At 39.1% G+C, this 27,849-nt stretch overlaps 1 protein-coding gene and 3 non-coding genes across 7 annotated transcripts in view; 2 read left to right on the top strand and 2 right to left on the bottom strand.

Moving 5' to 3' along the window:
* LOC125772055 (calcium uniporter protein, mitochondrial) overlaps positions 1-27,849 on the top strand; it is a 117,942-nt gene that overhangs the window by 9,836 nt on the left and 80,257 nt on the right. For all 4 annotated transcript variants that reach the window (XM_049443385.1, XM_049443384.1, XM_049443383.1 and 1 more), the window contains exon 3: positions 25,010-25,241. In XM_049443385.1, the coding sequence (XP_049299342.1) occupies positions 25,010-25,241 (232 nt within the window). The remainder of the gene's footprint in view (positions 1-25,009; positions 25,242-27,849) is intronic.
* Positions 15,870-15,941, bottom strand: Trnah-gug (transfer RNA histidin (anticodon GUG)). The gene has a single exon. It is a non-coding gene; the product is annotated as a tRNA-His (tRNA).
* Positions 23,000-23,071, top strand: Trnah-gug (transfer RNA histidin (anticodon GUG)). Its single transcript has one exon. It is a non-coding gene; the product is annotated as a tRNA-His (tRNA).
* On the bottom strand, positions 23,585-23,657 carry Trnav-aac (transfer RNA valine (anticodon AAC)). The gene has a single exon. It is a non-coding gene; the product is annotated as a tRNA-Val (tRNA).

The raw sequence follows: 27,849 nt of genomic DNA, 5'->3' as shown, positions 1-27,849 counted from the left end.
ACACCTTCAACCTACCTAACCAGCGTCCTTAGCCGTGTGCCTTGTAGTCTGTCTTTTTCGGACGGAGGACGTGTCCACTGGCACGAGAGCGCGCGCTATAGGGGTCAACCTTCGGGGGTGAATTAGTGTCGATTTGGTAAAATGGAAAATTGGTCCATTTTGGGGATTGTACATGTGTGTTTGTGTGTCCTGCAAACGATGAAGATGGACCGACGTTAAATCGAAACATCGAAAAAAGGAGGTAAATTGGAGAATAAATCTTCCCAACTCCCACTCCTCAAGGGCCGTTTTGTGTTGCTTTCCTTCCGGCGATCATCAAATTGAACGGTGACAAAATCGAATACCACCGTTTGATTGGATGTTAATGAGAAAACGAGAAATCCTCCTCGATTCTTCCTACTGGGGTTTTTTTTTTTGAATCAATACGCGTTCATTATTTGGCCGGAATCTGTCAGGTGCCAGGACAGGAACTCTCTACCTACCCCTGCAGACATTAGAGAGCGGAAAACGTTGATTACAACAATGTGTTTCTGTCATGTATGAATGGAAAATCAATTTCCTTTCCCTTATTGTCGGTGAAATAGAATGAAGGTGTACACCAGACTCAACCCAGGTGTGGTACAGCATATGGAGCATATTCGGAAGCACCATTTGTATGGAGAGCTTTTTTTTTACATTGTTGGCTTTTCATAGTTACCCGATGTTATATTTTGCCTCTTGTCAATGTCACAATACTCCTATTGATATGCGGGCACACATGTGAGGGCGTCGCGTCAAAAAAAGTAGCAAAACAAACGTTAGAGCTTTTGCCTACCGGTTACGCATATTTTTTGTTACCGGATCTGCCCCGGTATATGGCATGTAAATTTAGCACCATTTCACCGCTGTTGTCTAGCATAATTTTGGAAGGAAGTGACAGTAGAAGAAAAACACGCTTTTTTATGTTTCTTCTCCTTACTTCCCTACAAGATCCGGTGTTTGTTTGAGTTGCTATTTGGTTTCGGTGTTTTCTGTTGTCATGAATTTGGTTGCTATTTTGAGATAGAAAAAGTTTTTCAAATATACAGTGCACATCTTTTTATTTTATTTTGTTTTTCTCCGGCTTCGAAAGTCAGTCATATGTTTGTGGAAAAATAGAGAGACAGGAGAAAAAAAATCCGATCGCTTTTATAAATATTCATGCGTACACACGGAATTGAACAAATTTTGTTATGTTTGCAATATTTCGTGAGGTTATGTTCTGCTTTCGTTTTTCGTTGATTTCATTTAATTTGCTTTTTGGATCGATGGAAAACATAGAAAAACTAAAACTCAACGAATGTGCATTAACGCATTTTTCTTATCAAGCATATATTTGTAAATCTAATTATATGATGATAATTGGTAACTTTTCCCAAAATAGTGATTAGGTTGGAGATGGGATTTTTTTATTCTAGCAGAAAACGAGTTTATAGTGATATGCCCTTGAATAATTTCCATTTTTAATCATTTCCAATCCATTTTTCAATTGTTCAGTATAGATTTTTTGTTTAGGTTTTATTCATTTGATTCTCTAATCGATGGAAGCATTTGCATTATGCACGGTTTTCGAGTTCAAGCGATACATTTTGAGTCGTTTTTGGATTCATATTGATCTGGATTCCAATGGAAAACCCGCTATAATGACGCTATAGTCTAACATGTAATGAGAATGCCACCGGACGACCCAGCCCTCAAAGTCCTTTTAGGTCGTCCTCTTGGCACCAGAAGGGGTGGTAGTCTCAAACTGTGGTGGATTGATGGATTTGATTCTAAGATCGGTTTTATTTAAAGATTTTGCAATACAAACATTTACAAAGCTTTCAGTTTGCCAGTTACAGGAAAATTTATATATAATCAATTATATTGATTAGTTATATTGAATTAGTTCCAGATAGTGGGAAGAATAACATGTCTATTTCAATACATTTCAGTTCAACTTGTATAAAATTCGGAATATTTTTAATTTTTTTATTTAAACTCGGAACCCTGCAGTTGGTTATCATACTTAACATAAACTTATAAATAATTGAAGGATAACTTTTTTTAGTAGTTAATTTTTTTTAATAATAATTTGAAAGACAAGGTTAAGTCTGAAATAAATCATCGTGTTTAACTCTAGATTACGCTTTTGTAAACTAACGCTGATGAACGTTACAGTTCAGCCATGGTGAGTTAACGAACCATACTGGAGTGAACTAAGTAAATATCGTTTAAAAAATCAGGTTTATAATTTTTACCAGATATTTCCAAACATATTTTTCTTAAAACTAAAATTAAAATTAATTAATTAATTAATTAAGAAATTAAATTAAAAAAAACCCTGTTTATTTGCATCATTGTGTGAGCGTTGCGACTTTGAAACCAAAATAACTGACGTTAATAATACCGGTAAAATAGCTAATTCAGAAAACGCACGACTCACGAACATGTACCGCCTAGGTTCAAATCTCGACCTATGTTTGTTGATACTTCTTCAACATTTTACTCGATAAAGTAAAGAAAGAGCTTTTTAAGGTTAACTGAGACGTATGAGGAGAGGCACTTCGTTTAATTTCTTCTTCCGCGTCGTCAATGAAACAAGCGGCAAGCCATTCCTCTGACTTTTTCCTTGACTTTATCAACCCTTAGCTACGTAGTGGTTGAGAATAGTCTTCCAGCCAGTAAGTGGTAACGTTTAAGCCGTCCAAAAGGTGTTATTACCCTCACCGAAAATCCGATCGAGCTTATCCAATTTATCGTTTGTCAAATTATCTGATCTCTTTCGTTGTTGAACTAATTAATGTTGAATTATTAGTTACCTGACCTTTTTTGTTTGTCATCGATATTTTCAAACGATCGTTTATCAACCGTTTCGCTCTGTACACTATTTTTCATTTAGTTCCACTAAAATTAGCACTCTATTGGTATTATCAGCAGCATAATTAGCCTCAATGAATTAATGGACTAAAAGGGGTTGCATCAAATTGATTGAATATTAATGAGCAGTTTATTTTCATCCCTTCTGCTATTGTGTTGATTCATTCTGCAAATTTCAATTGGCAATGCTACTGTGCACCCGATCAATTTCAATATGCAACGAAATACCCGATGCCAAGCATTTTAGCGAACAACCATTTGCCGCTTGGTTGAAATATGGAGGACAACTTTTTTTTGTTGTCTATCCATTCTCGAGCACTGTTTCCAATTGTATTTTGGTTCACCGATGTCAGGGAAGGTAAAATGCAGGGTAATTTAATTCTGGCCAATCAGAATGTGCAATCGAAGCCAAAATATGATCGGTTTTTATTCGCGTCCCCGGTGAGCATGAGTTTCCATCGCGTGTCCTCGTCGCTCCAAACGGGGATCAGGGTAAAACTGATTTATTGAAGAACCGAAACATGATTGGATTAGTGTATTTTTATTTATTTTTTTCTGCAAGTGTATTTTTGTTTTTGGTGGTTTTTTTTTTCGTTGCTTTTTATTTGTTCTGCAAAACGTGTTGAATTGTAGCTGCAGTGGCAGAAGGCTGCTAGAAAAGCTGAGGTGCAAGCAGCTCACGACCATATTGCCTATTGAAATTATTGTTGCTATCTTGTGCGGTAATCTCAGTACTCGTGTACACAAATAGAACTATGCAAACTAGAAAACATCAGTTCAAAAACAAAACCCTGCAACAGCGCTGCACATGATTCATCATCCCGAACAGCGCCTTTGATTGTTCGTTAGCAGTTGTTAGTCTAGCTAGGTTGATATAACGTGTGACAAACACTCACTTTAGACGGCAACAAAGCATCGTTACTCTGCCATGCTCCCAATGACACGAGTGACTCGCTGTTATTTATCCACCATCCTGGCTGTTATTTCAGACTGAGCAGCAAAGATCCTGCAGAGATTGCAGTTTTGCTTGGCGGCAAACCATATTCGTTGGTTGTCAGGCACACACACACACATAAACTAGTGTCTAGGGCGAAATGGATATCAAACCATCACGCTCGGCAGCTACCGTGTATCTCATAAACTAGACTCATAATTGGGCTGTCAGTATCGTCTGCTAACGTTGTAGCGTTACAATGTTTTTAGAAGAAGAAAATCTCTTTGCCATTACGGATGATGTAACCATTTTTGTTCAGTGTTTATGTTTTGTTTATTATTTTATTTATTTTATGTGTTTTATGAGCAGAAGTGCTGTACATAACTTTTTAATTTATTGTTGGAGCAAAATATGAACACAAGATTCATACAATTCACTAAACGAGGAATAATTGGAGGAGTTCAGACATTCAAAAATTGGTTATGTTCGAGATTTTTAATAGGATAGCTGCCTCAAATGTTGCATTAGCAATATTTTCACTAAAAAGCATACACATACATAGCAGTGCAAAAAAATAGTATGAAAAACCTAGGGAGTCCTTTCTTACACCAGGTAGATAATGGTATTTTATCAAAACTCTTTGAAACTCCAAAATTGGAAAACATATTATGAAAGAAAATGCTTAAAACAAGTAATTCACAGTTCGATTTTTAAAATCTTTCAATATATGACGAATTCGCGAATGTTTAAACCTCAAAAAGCAATTTAGACTACATATTTTCCAATGTTTTACCTATTTCCGTTAGATATTATTCGATGTTAGTAGCATCGGAGAGTTGCCACTGAGTATGCTAAGTCTTTTTGTGCGCTGGGTCGTCGTCTGGCTTCTTGACGTGATCACCCAAGCCCAGAGAATTGTCTCCACGACTTACAATAATTAAGCAGGAACAAGTTGCTCTCGTGACTCTGTTGGAGGCAACTCTCCGACGCTATGACATCCGTTGGTGACAACAGGCTCCAAGACATTCCGGGTATCGATAGACTACACGCTGTTGGAAGAAAATCATGTTTTAAATTTTGAGAATTTGTTTCAAAATACCTCAGCAATTAAATTCCGTCCAGATTCTCAGAATCATTCATACTAGGCACCATAATGTTGCTGAGCATTTCTTATACATGTTCTAGCAATAACTATCAACCCAAAATAAATAAAATGCGACAGAAGGTTGAAGATACGAGTTCACTAGTAAAATGTGCTATCTATTATTCACACTTCATAACCAAAATCTGTTGTTTTAGTCTATTGCTATTGCTAAGCTAGTGTGCCTTTACCCTTCTGTCGATGGATGAAGAGTTGCCCAAAAATTCTTGACCATAAGCGAAACTTTTCTCTGTTTTATACCATTTCATAGGGCGGAGGGCTTTTTATTACCAAACTTGCCATACACGTTTAACTTTGTTTCGATGCTTCTAAGAAGTGTTCCAAAAAAACAACGAAGGATAAAAGCCCTTAAGAGAGGTTAAACATTCTATCGAGAGCTTTTCAGTTTTTGGCATCGTTATGTTGTCGTTGTTCGTGCATTCTTTTTGACATTGGTTTGTGACCTGTGACACACACACTCACATAGACGCACACACGCTGTTTTTTGGATATTCACCAGTCTCCGTTTCATGTTCTCGTAAGGATCCGCCATTTTTCTCCGAATCGGTTTCTCTCCGTATAGTTTTCCCACCGGGAAAATATCTAGCAGCCCTTGCATACTTTTCTTTTCGGCCAGGTTTAGTTTCACCGGAATAACTCTCCAAACAATTTGAGCTTTGCAAAAATGCGATTCGTCCTTGTGCTGTCAAAAGTTAGTTGAGCAAAAAGCAAACAAAAAACAAATCTCTTCCACCAACGCAAACAACAGAACAAACGATCTACTCTGCAAGCGTCCATCTATGTGGCATTTAGTTTTCATTTTACTTTTTTTACGCAATTTCATACACTCGCTTCAATTCTGGCGTGGTTTAGTGGGCATTAGTGTTGAAGATTACGGTTTCTAACCGATCGGTCGCTATGTTGCTAGGTCGGTTCCGGTTGGTGACACGTTTCTGGCACCGAATGAAGTCTTTTATTTGAAGCTGGTCGTTTGCTTTGGTGTAGGCCCAGTTGCAATTCTCCACCAGGGATTTCATTACCATAAAAGCGAAGAATAGTGGCGAAGATAATTCGAAACCGTAGGCTTTCGCTCTTTTTCTCTCTTTCTCTCTCGCACGCCATTTTGGATAACTAAAAGCCTCTGCTTGCCTTACAGCTGTGGCAAAATGTGGAGAACCTTTCGTCCTTGAGTTTGTTTGCCGAAGGTCCTTGACAGTGCAGACATAAAGTCTAGCAGGATCGTTTTATTGCCCGGCAAACCTCCGTTTTAATATGGCGGTTTTCGGAGGTTTTGCACACGCGCCCATAGCTACGTTCGCCGGCCCCACACAAAACATGGCCCTTCTAAGTGATTTTTGTCCCACTGTGGTTTAATGGTGGATTGAACAACTCGATGATGATGATTAAAAATTAAACACTTTTTGAAGGATATGATTTTGTGCTTATGAAACTCTACCAAACCGCGTCCCCTTTTTTCGTTTTTTTTTTGCTCGAAAGATTATATTTGCTTATTCTTAATACCATCTTTATGGTATCTTTCTCCTTCCATGACTACCCCGGCTCAATTTTCTTCCCCAAAAATGCCAGATTTATGGTGATAGATTTGTATCTTAAAGAAAATGAAAGTATTTTTTCACTGGCCCGGTAAGGCCCGGCTACGGTTACCGTACGCGTACCTCGATCAAACATTCTACGTTTAACGTCGCTAAAATCCATAAAAACGAACGATGATGCTTACCAGTTTTATGACGATTGTGCCAACGGTCTGTCGTAATCATCCGACTCGGCCCGCCTACAGTGATCAGATAACTGAGAAAGAGTCGAGCCGTTGAGAGTAAAAAAGAAAGAAGGCAACAAGGAGAAAGAATTGCTAGAAAGTCAAGCCTCGAACATTAGAAGACAAAATCAGTACATCGTACAATAGGCAAGCTGTACGTGTAATGTGTTTCGTTTTGTGTTGCCTTGACATAAGAAAACATTCTCGAGAGAGAAAGAGAATACGTGAAGCAGTTTCTGAGAAGTGTTTGCTGGTGATTTTTTTTGTCTTGCCTTAACTTAGCTTTTTTTTTGTTCAAATATATTTGAGCTGCACAAAATGTTTATGAGCCACATTGCCGCATATAAAAATAAAACCATAGAACAGCAAATCAAATATGAAAACGAATGAAAAAGAAAGCAAGCAGGACAGGTGCTAAAACTGTCTAGCCAAAAGGGACGACTGTCAGTGCTTTCTGCCATTCTTATCCTCAACGTGAGGTGCTGTCCTCGTTAGGTGATTCTTTATTTGGCTTCAATTTTTTGGCCGAATCATCCAAATTTCTATCCTCGTTAAATGGAAGTTTGTGCAGGGTTTGCGGTATCACCCGCCCAAGGATTCCTCCTTTTTTTGTTTGTGTGCTTGAATCTCATCTCGACGATGATATTCTTACAAACGTGCAATTTACGAGAAATAATTTCCATCTCATTTGGTAAACGAAGAAAGCGATTTGGAGGAATAATGTGATGGGGTGTGATGGGGAAGCGGATCTGGGATTTAGCTTCTTTTTTTTGACTTATTTTAAGGCGGCAAAGAAAGCTGATTGGTTTCGTAGCAAAATGTGTCCTCAAATTTCAGGAATACAGCAGCAGTATTAAAGTGAGCTGACTTTCGATACTGATTTCTGTTTTGCAACTTTATTTTTAAATATTGGATTTCTTTGGAGCGTCTTTGGAGTTATTTACGTTTTGAGGAAAACCTGGCCAATCGACAAATACCTCAAAAAAAAATTTGAGACAATTTTGAAGTATCGTTTTGACAATTCCGATGCCTCAGCTGTTCAGAATGTAAACAAAACAAACTTTTTGTTTGTTTTTTTATGGTTTTTTTCAGCGAAAGTATACTTTTCGTTTGCCATTGTTAAAGCAAATACATACCGACGAACTAAAATTCACATTAATTACAATTTATCATCTTATTTGTTTCTTTACTTTTTTTTTGTTTTTGCGATGGTAAATTGTTGCTTTGTAGCACTTTGTGTGACACAAATTTATACGTTTTAATTTAAAAGATAAACTATTTAGGCGAAATACCTATCCTTGAATCTCGTTCATTTAATTGATAAAATGTTTATTTGCATTTTTTAGAACAACTTTTAGAACAACTTAGAAAAACAATTTATTGGCCATATTTTCCATTGAATTGATCAAAAAACATCTTTAGACAACGATTAAATTAAATTTAATACGTAGTTTTTGTCATGCTGTTTGTTGTCGCTGGCGAAAATGGAGGCAGCATGACCGCCATGAGTGATTGTTTGATAAATCTAAATAATCATGAGCTTTTTGGGCCGTCACAAACAGTTTTTAATATTTTAAAATTATTTATTGTATTTTTTTTATGAAATATTCTATTTTATGTTTTAGGCTACATCATTTCACTTTTTTTTATTTTGTTTCTTTAATGGAATAAAGTATTACAACTAAAAACTATTGTACGTAATAACCAAAAATTCGGTTCGGTTAATTATGTTTTACCAGGTACCAGGCGTCTCCATTAGAAAATTTTCCATCGATTTGAAGTGACGGTAGCTGAACAGAAAATCAATAGCAATATACTTTGTAATAAATTAAACACTTTCTCTACCATTAAAATTATACAAGGTAACTCTTTTGCTAGCCCCCGGCCCCAGGTGATCGGTTACACGTAGTAAATTTCAATTCTTGTCCAATTAGGTAGAAGATCGTAATTAATGCAAAACTTCTTACGCAACACCCTGCGTGCGTGCGAACACGGCCACGGTTCGGTGATTAAATCTAAAGTGCGGGAAAGTGCACGGGAAGAGGTAGCGAAAATTTCCCTGAACCCTTTGCAAACAACTTCCGACGTGGATTCATTTAATCAAACAATGCCGTCCCACCCAAGAATGGTGGGCTGTGACCCGCTGGGCTGTGGTTCGGGGGGGTGTGCATTCGAAACTTTGCCACCCATCTACGCACTCCTTTCCCATCCGATGGATTGATATTCAAATATTTTAATTTATTCATTGCCTGCAACGCACCACGATCGACGGTTGGAAGGTAAAGTTGTTTTTCTTTTTTAAAAAATTGTTCTATTTTCTACAAAACCATATGCGTGTGTAGCAAACGTTTCGCCTTTTTGGCCGGGGCATAACTGGGCGGATGAAGAAGCTTTTCTTACCGATTACCGTGCACGGAAGAGGTACGTTTCTTGGGTGCCTCAATGTTCTACACGCACTATTCCGCCCTCCTTTTTGAAAAAGGAGCCGACAAAAGTTCATTTCAAGCAGAATCCCCAGGATAATGATGGAACCCAACCCCTTGTGGGATGGGTGGGGTTTTTGTTTGCCTGTGTGTCTTGCAGCATCTTTTGCGACCTTTTGACGGTGGTGAAACCGAGTGTCAGTTTATAAGTGGTCTGTAGATTGTGGGCATCCTAAATGTTGGCGCCTTCTGTTTGCTCATAGGCTTGCGCTGGTAATTTTGGTCCGTTGGGGGGAGGGAGGGTGAAGGTGAAGGGTTTTTGTTTGAAGCCATCGTACAAATCAGTACCAATGTAGGCGTTTACCGGGTAATAATATTCTTCCATTGATGGAAGCTTAGTGGGCATGTTTCGCCAAGAGAGGATGGATTGTTTGCTTTTAAGATGTCGGGTTCAAATTTCTGAGCAATGAGAAATTTGACTCAGTTTTTTTCTTCAGTGTCGATAAATACTAAATGTCTTCTGGCAATTGTTTAAATATTCGGATAACTGCCGGCTTAGTTTGTCAACTTTCTTACGCATTTTTGCGAATACTTTGAATAACTGTTGAAAGGAGTAGTTAATGGATTTTTTTTATTTTTTATTTCTAAAATTTTGTCCAAGGAAGATTATTTAAAAAAAAGCTTTTCAGTATTTTATGATATAAAAATAATTATAATTGTATATTTTTAAAAACATTTTTGACCTTGCTACGTTTTTGCTACTGACAATAATCGAAACATACTAAAAAAATCTTTGATGTATATTACTTATGCTGAAAGCCTGAACAATATCTGAAAACTCTCTCTTTTTTTGCAAACGTTACAAATTTTTCGGTTCCGCTTATAACCGTACCTAATCCGATAACAGAGTGTCGTTGCCGGTTAGATGGGACATGCCACTTACTCTTTCCAACCGCACAAAAACGATGGAGCACAGATTTATACCATGTCGACCTATGAAAAGGATATATTACCTCCGTGTAAGCTCTTCATGTTCGAAGCTTTGGTAGTAGATTGATTTTTATTCGTTTCCTGCACACTCACACCTGCGCATAAATCATGGAATGAAGAGGAGAAAGCAAAAAAAAAAAAGAAAACTTCCGTTCACTGCGTGGGGTAAGATTGTAAAATTCAATTTCACACTGATCCGGGTGTGTATATTTTAATGACAGTTTTGCTCTGAATCTGTCGGTTGCATCAGCACCGAACCTATGTGACCGAACATGGTGTGGATGAACGAGAATTGTAAATTATCTTTTCTGAACTAACCGGCAACAATATTCTTGATATTTACTAGAAAAGAAAATAGTTTATAATTATATATAAAACAAGAGGTTTTACTAATATTGAAAATTGATGATTGTTGAAATTGTTACGTACCATACAATTAAAAAAAGAATTCGAGCATCACTGCCATCATTAGACGTAAGACGTTAAGAGACGTTTAAGTGCACACGTTTGTCGAAACGATTAATTGTCGTGTAATTAACGTGAAATGTCGTGTGAAAATGTAATCAATGTGAACTTTTATAAAAAGCTTTAAGTCTGGTAAGCTCGGTTAGCTTTTTTTTACTTCAAAATTTTTGAACCTGAACACTCGACTTTAAATACATCGGAAATCCAATTTAGCTGTATTGCTTTGTTTATTTAATAAAGCTACTGGCATACTGTTTCATAAAAAATAATTAAAATTAAATAAAAAAAGAGTTACAGCCGCGCGAGCAAAAGCTTATTCTATCACCAGTTTATGGTGGCAGTTTTATCCTCAATAAAATCATCATCCGGCGCTCGAATGTGTCCTGTTTGCGAAGGATCGGATGTGGTAATGTTTATGTAAGGTTTGGCGTTATGTTGCGTGGTAAAGAGTTCGTTTTTTTCGTAGCTTCAATTCACTGCCGTCTGCCAAAGTATGGCATATTTGTGGTGAGCTTTGTGGCGTGTTTGAACAATGAAAAATCGAACATATAATATAAAAATTTTCTTTATTCTCTGATTTCCTTCAAAATTGTGCACCATGTCGGTACTGTTCCGTTGCGTGATTTAAACTGTTTTGCTGTTAAAATCATAAATCTTTATTTTTATTAAAATTAACAAAAAAATATTTTTTTTTACTAATGTTGTACTTAATAAATCTTATAAAAAGAGTCGTTCATATGAATCTTATGAAAAGATTCGTTCATTTGAATCTTTAGTGAAGTGTGATTCAAAAATTAAGTTGATCCCCAAAAGATATATGAATCCTCAAAGATTCACGAATCATTCAAGATTCGTGGATCCTCAAACGTTCATGAATTCTCAAAGATTCATTAATGCGGAATGATTCATGACTCTAGGACTCTAGGACTCTGGGAAACTCACACAAGGTCTACAATAGAAATCCAAGATTTCATGTTAGTCCCCAACAGAATAAAACATGATCGAAGTACTGCTAATATTTGATTAAGAAGACTGGAAGTTGAGAATGCTGTTTTCTAACTACTTTTTCCTTCATTTCCTAACCTCAAGTGATCTTTTTCTTTTCAAGTCATTTCTGGATTCCGTAGCGAGATATCCAGTCCAGTGTATCCGTGTACATTGTGGTTGAGATTTGATACCCGTCCATGTTGTGTTAGATCAGCGCTGCTATCACATATAACACCAGACTGCCACGAATCTGTAAGAATTCATAAATCTTGTGAGAATTCATGAATCTTTGAGGATTTTAACATCAAAGTACAAATTCAAAGTAATTCATTCAGTTCAAAGGTACATTCAGCTATATGAATCTAAATCAAATTCACCCAACACTATTTTTTTACCTTTATGTTTTATGTAGGAAATAAGGATTTTCGCATACCTTCCTATATTGCCTCACTATTTCTCACCATGACGAAGGCAATCGAACGGGAGTCTCGTACCAAGTATAGCAATATTGATTGATTGTAAGCGTTGTAAACGAGTTGGCACGGTGGAAAAGATTCGCAAAAGCCAAAAAAAAACTTATATTTATATCTAATCAAATGCAATATTTATGTTACGAGATTGATGAATAACTGTCAGTAGAAAGAAAAAGATTGATAAGCATTTATCTCGCCACGATCGATATTATGATATGGTGGTCCAGTGAAGAGCGTACGCTACGGCAATCGTTATGTTGATATTATTGATTACAAGTACAAGCACTCCAAGCAGCTGAAGAGATAGCGTTTACTTTCATAACAACCAACCGATAGCATATAGTTTGGAGGATGGGAGCTGTTCTTGCTATACTACCATTACAATATGTGAAACATGTTCCCGCGTATGGGTTGTGATTGAAATATTTCCTTCAATAAAAAGTGGGCTTTTGTTTGTAATAATATTTCTTTCTGCATTCTTTGTTGTTTTGTAAGTGGAATTTTGCCGCAAATTGTTTGCCGGTATTTGTATTGTTAACAATGTGGAGGTAAAAGCAAATGTAAGCTTATAACTTACGAGTAAAGTGCCTTCTGGGTCGCATACCAAGCACATCATATGTTCCGCATTTTACCAACGTCAAAGGCTCCATAGGCGAAAGATCAAAGATTGTGTATCACCCTAGCAAAAGATGGTTCCATTTTCTACTGAACTGCTTCATTCCTACCGCATTTCAAGGCTGCTTTCATCTTGCAAATTTGTTTTTATTTCTCCTTGGTTTTTTTTCTGTTTTGGTCGACAAATTCGACAAAATCGACCAAATATATGTGTGGATATAGTGTCACTTGCGTATATACTACGCACAAGAACGTGCTGGTTTAAATAGCATCCCTTACGCGATGGTATTCGCAACATGCCAACGTTGCTACTGGCTGGTCTGGATAGCCCCATTCACGGAACATTCTTTCTACTGCACGTGTGTGCTCTTCAGTGTTGGGGGGAGAAAGCGTGACTAGTTTTAATCATGATTACGCCTGGATTAGTGACCGTAATTTGTTTTATGCTTCGCTTTCATGCACGTTCTCTTTCATTGCCGAACGGCGTTCGGTGGTCCGTCTGTGGGACCTTCAACCGAGAAGTCACTCTTAATGGTGTGTACAATCGGGCGAATCTTTTCGGGTATCATGCTGACATGACGACACATATGATGCGGCTGGGGCAACATTTCAACATTATATCGTTTTATCGACCGCAATTTGTTTTCCACGGGTGCGAGTCGCGTAATGTATGAATTTTATAAATCGACGTCGAAATGTTCGATTTTATTCCGCATGTTTGATTGCGTAACGGGAAGTTTGATAAACCGATGTAATGGATGGTTTATTACACGATCATTTTATTACTTATTGATGCTACTTTTTCATCTACCCAGCATCATAATGTTATTCCATCCTAATGAATCTGTCACTATGTGTTGAAGCAAATTGGTACCCAAAAAAAAAACCCCAAAAATACCACCACACATCATCCTTCAATAAAAGCTTTCGACATCCCTGACGCGCGAGCGAAGGGAAATTACATTTTTTGCCCCGTGAGGCACACTACTCAGGCGCACGCTTTGATCATGGGCTTTGATCATGGCAAAAGAATGTTTTATGATTCGCCGCGTTGCGAATGGTCTCGTAGGCATTGCTTCCGTGGCGTACATTATTCCTGGTGGGGTTTGGCGCCAACGCAAAAGTACCCGGAACTCTGCCTGACGGGGCACTGTTCCCAGACAGCTGTGGCGCTGGAGATGAAAATCAAAAGCAGCAGCAAAGTTAAAGAAGATATTTGGGACGTGGGTGTACTGTCCAAACCAGAAGCTTATCGAGAGGAAATTGATCGTATGCTATAGTTTGCTGCTAAGTTATCGTGTATTACAAGTACAAAGGTTTACACATGATGTGATTTGTAACTAAATGACCATGATAATAAGATCCTATAATCTAGTACATGGCATTGAGCCGTCATATTGCGATGAAATAAAATGTCAATGTTTTTTTTAAAGGACACTATTATCGAACTATCGACACTATTGCATTTGTAATATTTCCACGAAAACGGTTAAACATTTAAAAGTACTTGAAAAATATAAATATGTCAGAAATAAAAGAGTTATCTCGTTTCCAGTCTTTAATAGCATTGCCTAAAATTTTACAGGGTTTTCTGTAGTCACTGGAATTTCGTAAGAAAATCACCGGAAATTACAATTTTTAAAATATTATGTTGGAAAATATTATCATTTAATGCTTGAGGACGGCTGTTGCAAAATGTTTTTTCAACATTTATTCAATGAAACAAAACATTTGTTACAAACTAAAGTGTTTTATGAATATTATAAATGTAACATGGAACATGACACATTTTTGTGTCAAATTGACAAATGGCATATTTTTAATTTTTATTGTTATATCTTTGAGAATAAAAAAGATGAAAACTGAAATTAATTAGCCGAAATGTGTAAAAACTTATCCATTTTTAAACATTTTTACAAATTGTACATTAGGTTAAAGTGATACAAATCGATTATTTTTCTCTTGTAACAATTATTTACCAATTATTTTAAATATTCCCGCAACATGAATTGTCCGTACGATTTGGGAACAACATTTTCAAAAAATTGTGATAAACGTAGGTCCAGTCAAAAATTTTGACGTTTAAAAATACAGAAGCGATTCTCAACTGAAGTTTTGTTTGTATACCGGCCGTTTGCTGTATTTCTTATTTCACACATTTTAGTCTGATAATTATTTGCTGATAAGCTCTACTAGTATTACAGGGGTTTCCAGCTCATTTTTTAAATCGATGAGATTCAGGTTTTTGATTAATTCTGGGTATGAATTTGCAAATGCTTTTTTGGGAAAAAACGCTTTTAAAAAAATAAAAAAAGAAATTTTTACTCTATGTGCTGTAGTTTCGTTATTTCTTTGTATATTGGTTTTATTTTATTTTCTGCTGTTTCTGAAACTTCAACCCTCTAAGATCACTGAATAATTTTGATGTTTTCATATTTTGCGAACAGGCTGACTAAATCCTCCTCTCTAAAATAAACCGCCGGACAGTTGGTGGGTGGTAACACAATAATTTATCGTACTCTTCATTTGATTCATGATCATATATTTCATCCCATACGTTCACACCTTGCCCGAAAACGTTTCACATTATAAATGATTTCATTAAATTGGCATTTGTTTTATCTCAAACCGGGCTAACCACGGATTGTATTTTTTCACTCGCATCACTGTAATTCGCTTTTCCCAATAATACTAGAAACAAGAAAAACAACCTACCGATCGCATTCAATTTCGTGTATTTTATGAGTTGATGCTCTATTTTTAGGGAAAATTTTAGTTGCTTCTTATTTTAGAACGAAGACTACGGGATAATGTCTAGTGTGTATTAAGTTGCTCTTGGGTGTAGCAGGGCAAAGCAAAATATAAACAAACGTCAGGCGAGATTGAAAATGAAATCAGCGTTTTTTGTTTCGGATCAAATTATTTCTGTCCCAAACGTTGTCTGTATGATATTAATAGCAAAACATTATTTTTGGTAATATAATAAATGAAATGAAATGAAATATAAGTTAGTATACTTTTATTTTTACGATTTCCAAGCGGATTTTTGCTTACAATTTTCTGTATAAAAAAAAAACATTTATTTATGAAACAAACGAATAATTTGCGAATAAAAAAATCTCAATCCCCATTGAACTTCATCCGTGACATCCGTGTTTTTTTCTCTACCAGCGAGAACTGGCAACACTGCCGTGACCAGGATTCGAACCTGGGTTACTACGGCCACAACGTAGGGTCCTAACCACTAGACGATCACGGCTATTGAAGTTGGGTACATGCTGTCGATTTGTTGTGCGATTGTTTCGCTGAGATTGTACGTTTTGCGCTGCGCGCCGATTCATACGCTTGGAAGAAAACCGCAGTCACGCAAAGTAAACCTCTCTCGTATCGCTTCCAACTCTCGCCGATTGCAAACAGTGCCGCTCATTTCATTTTTTTCTGTTTATTCGCACTTTTTCCCACCCGATTTTACCCTGTGCTCTTGCTTGATTCGACCCCTTATCGCTGCGTTACTGTCGATGTTGGTTGGTTCATTCGAACCCCCGTCTCTGTACCTTCGGGAGGGTGGTTCATTCGCGATGTTTTTCAGTATGCAACCCATGTCGTTTGGCTGTCTATTAAGGGTACCGATGTGACCGGGCCTCCAATAGCATAACGTTGCATGGGCAATGTGATACTTTGCTTACGGATGCGTATGCTATGTGAGTGCTCTAAATGTAAGCAATAAAAATGAAATATTGAAGGCGATTAACGTCCCCAACGATTGCCGTTTTACAATATGAGGCTCAATAGTTAGCCGTGCGATTTTTGGGGCGGATTATGAACAATTCACGCACTGTTTTAAAATTCTAAATTTGCCCCCCGTTCATCCACCGGTCTTCAATTGTTTCAGTGCACCACAGCATAATCTGAATGTTGGTAAGTAAATGCGTAAGATAAGCAAAAGTTTGTTAAGAAGATTTTGCACCTCCTTCACGCCATTTGTACCTCCGATCCCAGCATCCGCATAAATGCGGGTGCGTTAAATGTAGCAAAAGTTTATCGGTCTAATACAGTGGAACGTGTGCTGCATACTGGCAAGGCGACCATAAATGGACGCACTGCCGAAAACCGTACCTGCTAGAAGTTTAAGATTACGCTCCTGCTTGTCGATGGGCCACAATGGAAACGATCGTGCCAGTCTTGTGAATCGAGCGCCTCTTTCACTCTAAGTGAAACGAGCTTGAAGGATTTCATAATTCGTACGTGTTTAGGGCTCACAATGGGATAAGCTGAATGATTTTTTTTTTGTTGCTTTGGCCCTTCCCGAGGACAAACTGCTAGTACGAGATGTTTCCTTCTAGAACGTTCCCTGCTTCATGCTCTCTTGGATGCATGGTACTTGTTTCACCGTTGGCAGTAAAAGTGACAACGTACCACGTTTATGCCGGTTCGAAAAACGAACAGCTCTTTAACATCGATCGGTTAATGTTCCGCTCGAGGTGATGGTGAAATTGTGCATTGATTTTCCATTACACTTTTTCCAACGAAACATTAGCGATCGGTTCTAGTGGGCTGTAAGTGATTTTTCTCTCTCTCTGCCTTTAATATCATTGTTAAATAGATTCTAAACATGCTTCAAGAAAACTTTGATGTGCTTTAGAGTGGTTGGTGGAATTAATTCGAGTGGTCAATATTTACCTTGTTCAATTTGTGCTGAGCAACTTGACAGGTTTACTGTTTTATACTGGTCTTCATACTTTTGAATCCTTAACACAATACTACTTATATTAATTTGCATGTATTTTGATTTTATATTAAGAAGGTATTTAAAAATATGTATGGGTATACTATTTTAGTATTTACAGGGTTTTCATTTTTGATATTTAAAGTATCATAAGTTAAAAATCCCAAATTTTAACTCGCTATCTGTCAAACAATCGAGCAATCCACCAGTTCCAGCGATGAATGGATAAGAGGTTGTGTCATGCTAATAGATCTGCTCGAAAATTTTTGACTCAAAATTCGTAAAAAAATTGAAATTCTTTGTACCTTCTATATCTTCCGTAAAAGTAAGCCAATTCTGATTTACACACTGAAAGCTTTTCATTCACACATTTATGCAAATGATCCCAAAAACTCTGGGCCTTTTAGATAATTATGATTTAATACAGCAACTGACGAAATTCAACCCATTTCTGGACATTGTTAAAGTTGAACTAGAATGTCCCGAGATACATCGGGAATTGTTCGCAGTTGCCGAACTTTTTCCAAGCCGAAATCGATACTTTTCAAAGCTTTCTCGACTGGCATACTGAACGTTTTATTAATTAATTTGCTATATTGCACATTGATCGAGACAGGATACGGACAAAATCCAGAAATGGGTAAAAAATAACTACTTGAACTCGCAAACCCAGTATAAAGTAACAATTTATTGGGTAAATATAATGCAATATTGCATTATATGATAACTTATGTTGGTTCTTTATTCTCGTTAAAAATTACATACTTATGTTCATTGTGTTATGAATTTTTAAACTATTTTTTGTTGTTACTTACCTTCATTATTTTTATTTCTTATAATAGACAACTTAAAATAAAATCTTTTCTAGTTTAAATAAAAACACATTAAATTCATTTATTTTTTGTCTGATCTAACCTCAAGACTATCATTTTTATATGGTTTATTCTTACAGTACACTGAATCTCCAATAGATATGATTTTCTTCCTCAAAGAAATGAATTCAGCAAAACACTTCCATCGCACACAAGCAAAAACCCGATTAGATATTTATCTGGGGGAGTGTTGAAAAACAATCAGAAAAGCTTTGTATCCCTTTTTCCAACCATTTCCTACAAGCTGCACATTGGCAATGCTTCTTCAATCGCAAACGATATCGAATTGAATTAAGCAAAACAAATCCCTATTCTTTCTGCTCGAAAGAATCGCATTCCCGTGCTCGAATTCGTAGGCCGCGGTACGATCGATGGGTGATGGATGTTGACAGCAAGTGGCCATCTTGCGTGTATAGACATGGATCCAGAAGAGGGTCCACAGCAGGAAGGATTACTAAGATAAATGTAGAGTTTTGATGGTGCACCGTTGAGAACTGTTGTTTTTCGTTTCTGTTGACCAAAGTGATGGAAAAGTTGTCCGTCGTGGTGGTAAGCTTAAGCCACTGTGGCACTGTCATTTATATTCTGCCGGTGCGGTGTTGGAAAAATTGTATAGCTGAGTGATTTCTGGCGACATTTTACGTGTTTGCAGATGTACGTCATCCATTCATCTTCCGGGGCGGCATGAGTAAGGCACGTGAAAAACAGCATCAAATGCCGTTGGTGGAAAAGGCTGCATACCCATGGAGATGTGTTTATACCGTTTCGTTGTTTGTCATTTTTACGACAGTTGATGAATTCGTCTGTTGCTATGGAATGATTTTATGCCCATATCGTTAATAGTTCTTAGTTTGAGATAGTTCTTAATAAACAAAGTTATCAGCTTGTTTGGCTTGTGTGGAATCTTATTTATCTAAAGAATATAAATACAGATGAATATTGTATATAAGTTTCATAAATTTATTACTACAACCTTTATTGAAAGCTTGAAAAAGACTATACATAAAGATTATTGTAGAATTAGAGCAAAAAAAATATATTTTATGTTTTACGCAAACTGTAACTTATGTAGTTAATCTAAGAAAAATCATTGTTTACGCTTTGCACGCGCAACACTGTTTTGACAGTCAACGCATTATTTTTCGCGTTGATATTTTCACCGGGGTAGCGTTACCGTCACATAGTTTAGTTGTGTTAGTGTAAGGACCGTTAGGGCTAAGAACCATTGCGAAAAATCACTGCACTTGTAATAAAAGACGTACGCCGAACGGTCAAGCGAGAAACCGCGCTCCAGATTAATTTTTCACCGTTCCGAAAGAAAACTAAAATTCACAACGTAGGGATCGATCGCGAACATTTGGTGCCGTGACCAGGATTGCTTTCTTTCGGAGTGAAATTAATTTGGTTTCTCGAGCTTGCCATTGCTGCGTCTTGAAAATTGTGCGATTTACGTGGAAGATGGACACTTGAACAATTCGTGTAAATTCGTTCTGTCCAGTGATTGTGTTTGATTGTAACGTGTTTGAAAACATGTCGCGTAGTTTTGAACTTGATTGTTGAGTTTCGATTGTTGTGAAGAGTCACGTCGTAAAGCTGTTACGATTTCTGTGTTAGATTCCGTCCGCGCGAATTTTGTACCATCGGTTTTGTGACCGGCCATCGCGATACACTTGCGCGTCAGTATCATGGCTGCAACAGCTGATCTTCGTTCCCGAAGGATGGCGTTGGAGGAGAGAATTCAACGCATTAATGGATTTTGCGCCAATAGTGTTCCGGCAAGGGACGTGGAGAAAGTGATGATGCATGTTGCTGAAATCGAAGAGTTAGCAGAAGAATACGACCTTGTACAGCAGCTGATAGAAAATGGAGTTACACTTCAGGAACGCGCCTTCGAAGACACTTTGCGAGCAGCGATGGAGGACACCATAATGTCCGTTAGAGCAAGCTTGCAAGCTTTGCTACTACCAAAGCGTCATGTAGCAGCATCGTCGACCCATGTTGCGTGTTGCTCCGAAGTCAGGTTGCCAACAATGTCTTTGCTAAAATATGAAAAATCTGTTCCTTTTAGTAACCAGCCTGCAAGAGAAGTAACTCACCCGAGTGTTGTGCGACACGTATCTCCGTACCTTTCGTTCTGCTCATCGATAGCGAGCAGTCCAAAATGGTGTCTATATTGCCAGCACGAGCATCCCTTGAGCAGTTGTCTTAAGTATTGCCGCCTTCCACTGTCTGAGCGAATTCAGATTGCTAATGCGAAGGAGGTTTGCAATAACTGCTTACAGACAGGACATTTGGCAAAGAATTGTGCTACGTTGTCCAGGTGCACACTCTGTGGTGAGAGGCATCACATTCTTTTACATCACTTTGCGGAGCCAGCGGAATCGAAATCAGTGGTGTTAGAACGTCCAGAAGTATTCATGCCAAGCACTCCTGGGCACGCTCAGTCGCTTAACGTTGCTAATCCGGCAGTCCGTTCGGGAGAGAAAGCGACCCTGTTACGAGCTGAGCTGTTCGAGTTGCTGCAAAAAGGTGATTTTGAGATTCGATTAGGGATCTCGAAAAGTGTGAATGATTTAAGAGAGCTTGATGAGACGCAGCGTGGAGCCGAATCCGAGATGAGCTTCGCTTTGCTAGAAGCCGGGAAGACACTTGGCATCAGTTGGTTTCCACAAGGCCGTACATCAGAGTTGCTCATCGGTATAGTTTGGAGCAAGCCACTACCTAATATGTGGAAAACGTTAGTGTCAGAAATACAGTTATCCCTTTCATCGGGACCTGAAGCAGAGCAAGAGAAAAAGCAATTAGTGTCGTCAATTCTGATACGAAACATAGAGGTGTTCCTGCAACGGTTGACATTTACTTACTTGATAAAAGTCACGAGTTGTTGCAGGCGGTTTTTTACCATGCGTCGTCATCTGCATCGCTTACGAAGCGAAGGTTGGTTGCGTTTCAACGAAGGTGACGTACGTCGTAGCGTTCGTGAGCGAGAAGCGGCAGAGGACCCTTTAACACTGCTTATCAATCGTGAGTCCTTTGCTGAAGAGCTTCGAGATCTACAAGTAGGAAAGCAGATGAAAAGTCGTTCGTCATTGAGAAGACTTACCCCAGTTCCCGATAACGCAAGCAGAATGGTTCATCGACTACTAAAGTTGTTGCGGTTGCCCGTTCAGCCAAAGTATCCGGCTTTGCAGCCAAATGGCTATCCACTAGCGCAGTTGATTGTGTTAGGTGACCATACGAGGCTGACTCATGACGAAAGACGACTGTTGCTGTCAACCAAAAGGTTTAAATTTCGACCGTTACGTGGAGACATTTTGGCAAAAAACGTAATGCGGAGATGCATTCGATATGCGCAGTTTCATCCAACGTTCGCTGGCGTCGGAAGTGATTACGCAGTTTCCACATACCTGAATCCTGCGCATTGGCTAGCAGCATCATTCCAAGCATACATGGGTGTATGCGTGTGCATCGTTATCAGGAAGATGCATCTTGATCTGGTTGGAGATCCTTCAACTGAAGGATTGCAAACACCCTGCGGTGGCTTACGGCGCGGAGAGCCGTTTCCGAGCACATCCATTCGGACAATGGAAAAACATTCGCGGTTGCTAGGAAGGAGCTGCAGCTGGACTGGACTGGACTGGCGAGTGAAGCTGCATAGAGTACCATGGCAGAATCGTGCGCGAAACAGGGATTCGATGTGGCATCCGATTCTACCGAGAGCTCCCTATATTGGCGGCCTGTGGGAAGCTGCGTTAGAAGCTGCTAAGCGCAATCTGTTAGGCCAGGTAGCACTCGATCATCCTTCGAAGGCTGATACCTCGTGTTGCTTCCAAGTCGCGTTGTCGTGTTCGGATAACAGACAATTGGCGTTCAATCGCGTAACTATGTCCTTTGTTAATACGCAGTTGAAATGCTAAAGTATTAGCTAGTCAGGGAAATATCGCGCATAATGATTTCGAATCACGTAAAACTTGCACTAAATATGTTCGTCCGTTTGCGCTACCACGCGGTTTTTGACAGAGCTGCACAAGGATTAGTTGTGTGTTGATGTTACATCAAGGCGAGGAGTATGTTTACGCTTTGCACGCGCAACACTGTTTTGACAGTCAACGCATTATTTTTCGCGTTGATATTTTCACCGGGGTAGCGTTACCGTCACATAGTTTAGTTGTGTTAGTGTAAGGACCGTTAGGGCTAAGAACCATTGCGAAAAATCACTGCACTTGTAATAAAAGACGTACGCCGAACGGTCAAGCGAGAAACCGCGCTCCAGATTAATTTTTCACCGTTCCGAAAGAAAACTAAAATTCACAACGTAGGGATCGATCGCGAACAATCATGGTTAGCATGGTGTAGTGGTTATCATATCCGTCTAACACCCATAGGGCCTACGGTTCGATTCCGGGCGGAAACATAGTTACAATTTTTTTAACGTACGATTCCAACAGTAACCAAACTTTTTCACACCAAGATAAGTAAGTTATTTTTACCATTAAGCTTCCACATCCCACCAGCATCTGTTTCGATTGTTGCTTTCTTATGCTTCGCTTTTGGGAGGGGCGAATGCACCGCTTAATTTCGGGTCTTTTTATGTTCGCCCGTACTTTCACTATGCGCGGTGGGAGTGATTGTATGGATCAATCTGTGAAGCCCAATTTCTGTATAGTTTGCCACAGTAAAAAGGTGTTGAAACGATAGCATTTCAACGTAACATCGAAAGCCGTGATCGTCTAGTGGTTAGGACCCTACGTTGTGGCCGTAGTAACCCAGGTTCGAATCCTGGTCACGGCAGTGTTTACAAAAGAGCACTGTCACGGAAGATGTTGGATTTATTTTTTCTTGTTTTAAAAATGTAAATAAATTAAATATATGTTTCATTCTTTTTTTAATAGGTTTAGTAATTATATAGTAACGGTAAGCAGTATTCGTAGTTCCTATCCTGGTCACGGCACCAGCTAGAAATGAATTTATTTTCTTTTAATTACCAGAAATATTATCGTAAATTAAAAAAAATTATCGAAACAGAAGAATACGTAAGTATTGAAATATTATTTTCCCCTTCTACTTCCAATCGTCTGACATACAAAACAATATGAATCAGGCCAACCAAAAATTGCTGCATCAGGTTTGCATTACTGATGCAGATTAAATGAACGCTACCTACAAAGCCTTTGTGTATTACTTTTGCATATCTCATCAATTTTTAAACACTGATTGCATTCTATCGTAAATTGAACCTTATTTGATGGGGTTTATTTCACATTGTTATTCGTCATACAAAATAAACAAAATACTTACACAAATTGTTTCCGCCCGGGATCGAACCGGGGGCCTTCCGCGTGTTAGGCGGATGTGATAACCACTACACCACGGAAACCGATTGATTGAATGGTCAACAATTTGTGCTCAAATATTACCGCTTCACCTTTCCCATGCGTGGGTCAATCACTAATCTACCCGTGTTCGGTGCGCTAAGCCAATCTCCAAATAGGGGTTCAATCGAACCTGGTGCAAAGGTGCCGTTGTGAACATTCAACCTCTTGAAATGGTTCAGTGAGTGTCCTTTCTACCACTACACAAAAAGCCCCTCATTAATCACAACATCGGGCGTTGTGGGTTTGAGGACGCACCGATGTGTGTCGGCTGGTAGATTGGGTAATTATGATAAATATTTAATATCCCTTCCAAGCCCCACGCAGGTATAATAGCTGGAGGTCAAGAAAATAGCTTTCATTAAGCGTTCAGAGTAGGAATAGGTTCGATAAGCACATGGGATTCAGCATGTGGAACATTTTTCAATAGTTTGCTCTGTGTTCAAAACGATTGGTTGATACATTATAATTATCACCGTACAATAGCTTATGTGCTTTTAATAAAATATTGCTAATGAGCAGGGATGATGTTCGCCTGGTGGAGAATTAATTATGTAGCGTTTTCTGTTTCGATAGTACTTTCCGATCAAGTTTTGAGGTACATTTGGATTTATCCTGCAACATGCAAAACTGAAACATTTGTTTGCTTTAAAATAAAAATAAAACAACCGCAGTTTTATGGACATCTAAGTGGTAAACATAAATCCACGATGCGAATAAAACAAACGATCAGGTACTGGTCAATCTAAATATCCTTTGTTATCAAGACGATGAAGTGTTTTCGGAAAGCACTCAGCTCCGACTAGCCGTACGGAAATGCAAGAAATGAATGAACGTCCACCTGAAGCACACTTCGGTGTGTACTTTGTTGCTTGAAGGAGCGTTTCTGCAGATGAACGGAAATGAGTTTGGTATTCCTCGGTGTGCTCTAACTTTACCACAATTTACCATAACCGCCGTTGTTGGAAGTTGAACCGTGCAGTTGAATCGCGCCTGCATCCACTACGAAAGCGAACGTTGGTTGGTTTATCCTTGTGCGCCCAGACGGAGGAGTTAAGCATACCAGATTTAATGCGATGATGTGAAGCCCCGATAGAAGGGAAGATAAACTGCTCTCCGGGTATTTAAATATGTAGCACTTGGAGCGTGAAATGTGAGACTTATTAAATGTGAAACGGGGCAGCATCTTACAGCTGCACAAAAGAAAAGTTTGCTCTAGTTTCAGGATCTAGTTTAAGGATACGTACGCTACGAGTGTATTAAAATTTTAAAGAGTTTATAATTATTTTAAAACCATTTAAAACTACCTAACGTTGTTTATTAAATCTTTCCTGTACTATTGCAATTTTCGTTCCAGGAGACACTGATTGTGTGTGCTAGTCGCCGATTCTCCACCGCGACAGTAGCTAGCGGATGCAGCAATCGAAACAACAGAAGTACCCGAAAACCCAGCATCATCGAAAGCGTAACCTGTCGCGAATATAGCAACACTTCCAGCAAACGCGACACCAGCAGTGATATGATGAGCAGAAGACACAGCAGCAGTAGTAGCAGTGAATCCAGCACGACCAACAGCAATGCGCCCGAAGGTAGGCAATAATGTGTTCGCGTTTTTGCAGCATGATTGCAGCACTTTAGGCGCCAAATGCAAATTAACACCGTTTCGTGTGATCTGCTCGATTGAGATGTGAATGCAAAAGCAAACGATACGGGGCGAGAAAGCACAAAAATAAACTGGGGGGTTTATTAAATCTTACGGGCTGAAGGTTATGAAGTTGGTAGTATCAAGTTGATGCTGTGTTAAATTAGCTAGTGCCATTTGCAGCCGTTGGTTTTTTTGCGAAGAAAGCAGTCACGTGCAGTTGCATTTTTCAGCTGGATGTCTGATTCGCAAAGTCAATACAGCCAATTATGCAGCTGTTTACATTTGCTGACGATATTATACCGACTGATTCTACACAAGGGAAAGACATTCGCTTTCTTTTAGAATAACGTTTTAATTAAATATTAGAAGAGAATTAGTAAAAATAAATAAAATTCTTTCAACGAAGCAGTTCGGTTTAACCATAAATGTATTTTATTTTCAGATTACTTTCGTTTGATAACATGTAACTACGTAGTTTCGCTACAAATCTACACTGTATTTTTTTTTTTTTGGGAATATTCGTCTAGCCCCATCTGTTCGTTCGTGGCTTCCATACTTCAATACATAACAAAATCGTTGGTCATCGTTTTGGTCGGCTTGTTTTAACAGGATGTAAAATTTACCTTGCAACCAGTATTATTTGGAGGGATGAAGGTTAGGGATGTGTTACTATGAATTAGCAAAAATAAATTACAAGCTACAGGCCTGCAACAAACGCCCTTTGCTTTGGGTTGCTTAAAGGTTCACTGTTTTGCGTATGATGGTGTACACCAGATTTGCCACACTTTGCCGTAGATGCGTGCTCGTATGAAGATGGTAAAAAAAATACATAGTATGTACATAGGAATGGAGGGAATGGATGATTAAAATAGGCATCCCGCATCGTGGAACGATTAAAATGCGTAAAACTATCAAAACGGGAAAGGATCCCGGTAGTGTACACATTAAGTTAAAAGTGCGCATTGGCGATAAAATGGAAGTTACATTAAAGGTAGTAGGGGAATGGGATTTGCCAGGAGTTTTATCTCTCCCTCCGTCTTGCCCTTTTTGTTCGTACAGTAATGCTAAGTTTTGCTAGAAATACGGCGATAAGAATAAGCGTACTGACTACATGGCCAAACGTGTGCATCTGGTGTGGCATTCTTCCTTTTTTAATTCTTCTCCGTTCGTTTATTTTTTTGGTTACGCTTTTCCTCTTCAGGGTTGAAATACTTCCGTGTAAATACACCTAATCACCGGTACAGTAATCTGAATCCGTGCGTTTTACTTGCTGTTGAGACTATCGTAATGTTCCGATGATGGTGGAGCGTTCGGATCGAGCACCTCAAACTCCTCGAACTCCATGTCGTCGTATTTGCGCTTCTCGATCAGCTTCCGGTCGTTGGCGAAGTACTGGCGCTCGTCGAACCGACCGATACTGCTCCAGTTGACCAGCTTCGGGGACGTCAGCTCGTCAGCCTTTCGCTGCTCGGCAATGGCGCTCGGTCGTAGATTCTCACTATGGTCCACCGTTTGTGTTGGTGCTCCGTTCGTGTGGTGTTGTGACTCCTCGTTACCATTGGCTGTCGTTTCGGACGATCCGTTCGTGAAGTTAAAGGTGACAGTTTTTGTGACGGAAGCTGCACTCGATGGTGCACTCTCCGGTGGTGATTGATCGTTTGTGTTCGATTCCATGGTGACCGATACCTGTGACGCCGACTTCTTTACTGCCGAAGGTGGTTTGACTGTGCCATTTCCATTCAAACCGACCAGCTGCTTCATGGTGGCCGCAAACGCAAGATCGACGTTTTTGTTACGGCAAACTTTAGGTGGCCGTTCCATGGACGTGGCACCGGTCGTGGGAGGTGCTGCAGTCGGTGTTACCTCACTCATTGGCAACGTTTTTGCTGGACCTCCTCTCAGCAGTGGCGGTATCACTAGTGGGCCCGGAATCGGTGGCGGCAACGGAACGGTACCGTTTGTCGAGACCGGAAGCACAACGTTGATGTGATTGTTGACGGTGACTGGTTCCCCACTGGGTGACTTTCGGTCACTAGCTAGAGTACCTTCCACCGTTGTCTGATTGTTGATCGTGATGGCCGGCTCGGGTTCATACTTTTCAATACACCGCGACTCGATGATGCGTGGTTTGTTGGTGGTGTTGCGTGTGGTAAGCGTTGCATTTCCACTTTCCAACCTGCTGACCATATCTCGTACACTCTCCTCCGGCTCCTCGATTGTCGCCTCGGCCGTGCAGCGGGTGGAGTTTTCCTCCGGGAGGATATGACGACCGCGCATGCGTCCATTCGGTCGCAGTAAATCTGGTGGTGTTTTACCGGTTCCGGCCAGTTCTAGCCGGCTGCTACAGCTATTCGATTTGACCAGCTTGAACTTAACACCTGTAGAAGGATGAAAGTATAGAGAAAAAGCTTAATACAGCAAGAACCTCGTGGAAACATTCGTTTCACTCGCACACTTGATGTTAGTTACAAATGCGTTTGAAAGAATACTTTAGTTGGGAGGTACAGATATTGTTCGGGAGGACTACATGTGGTCTAGAATCTCCGTAGCGT

This window comes from Anopheles funestus, chromosome 3RL (assembly GCF_943734845.2).
Source record: "Anopheles funestus chromosome 3RL, idAnoFuneDA-416_04, whole genome shotgun sequence".
Lineage (NCBI taxonomy): Eukaryota > Metazoa > Arthropoda > Insecta > Diptera > Culicidae > Anopheles > Anopheles funestus.
This window is presented reverse-complemented; position numbering and strand designations above follow the sequence as displayed.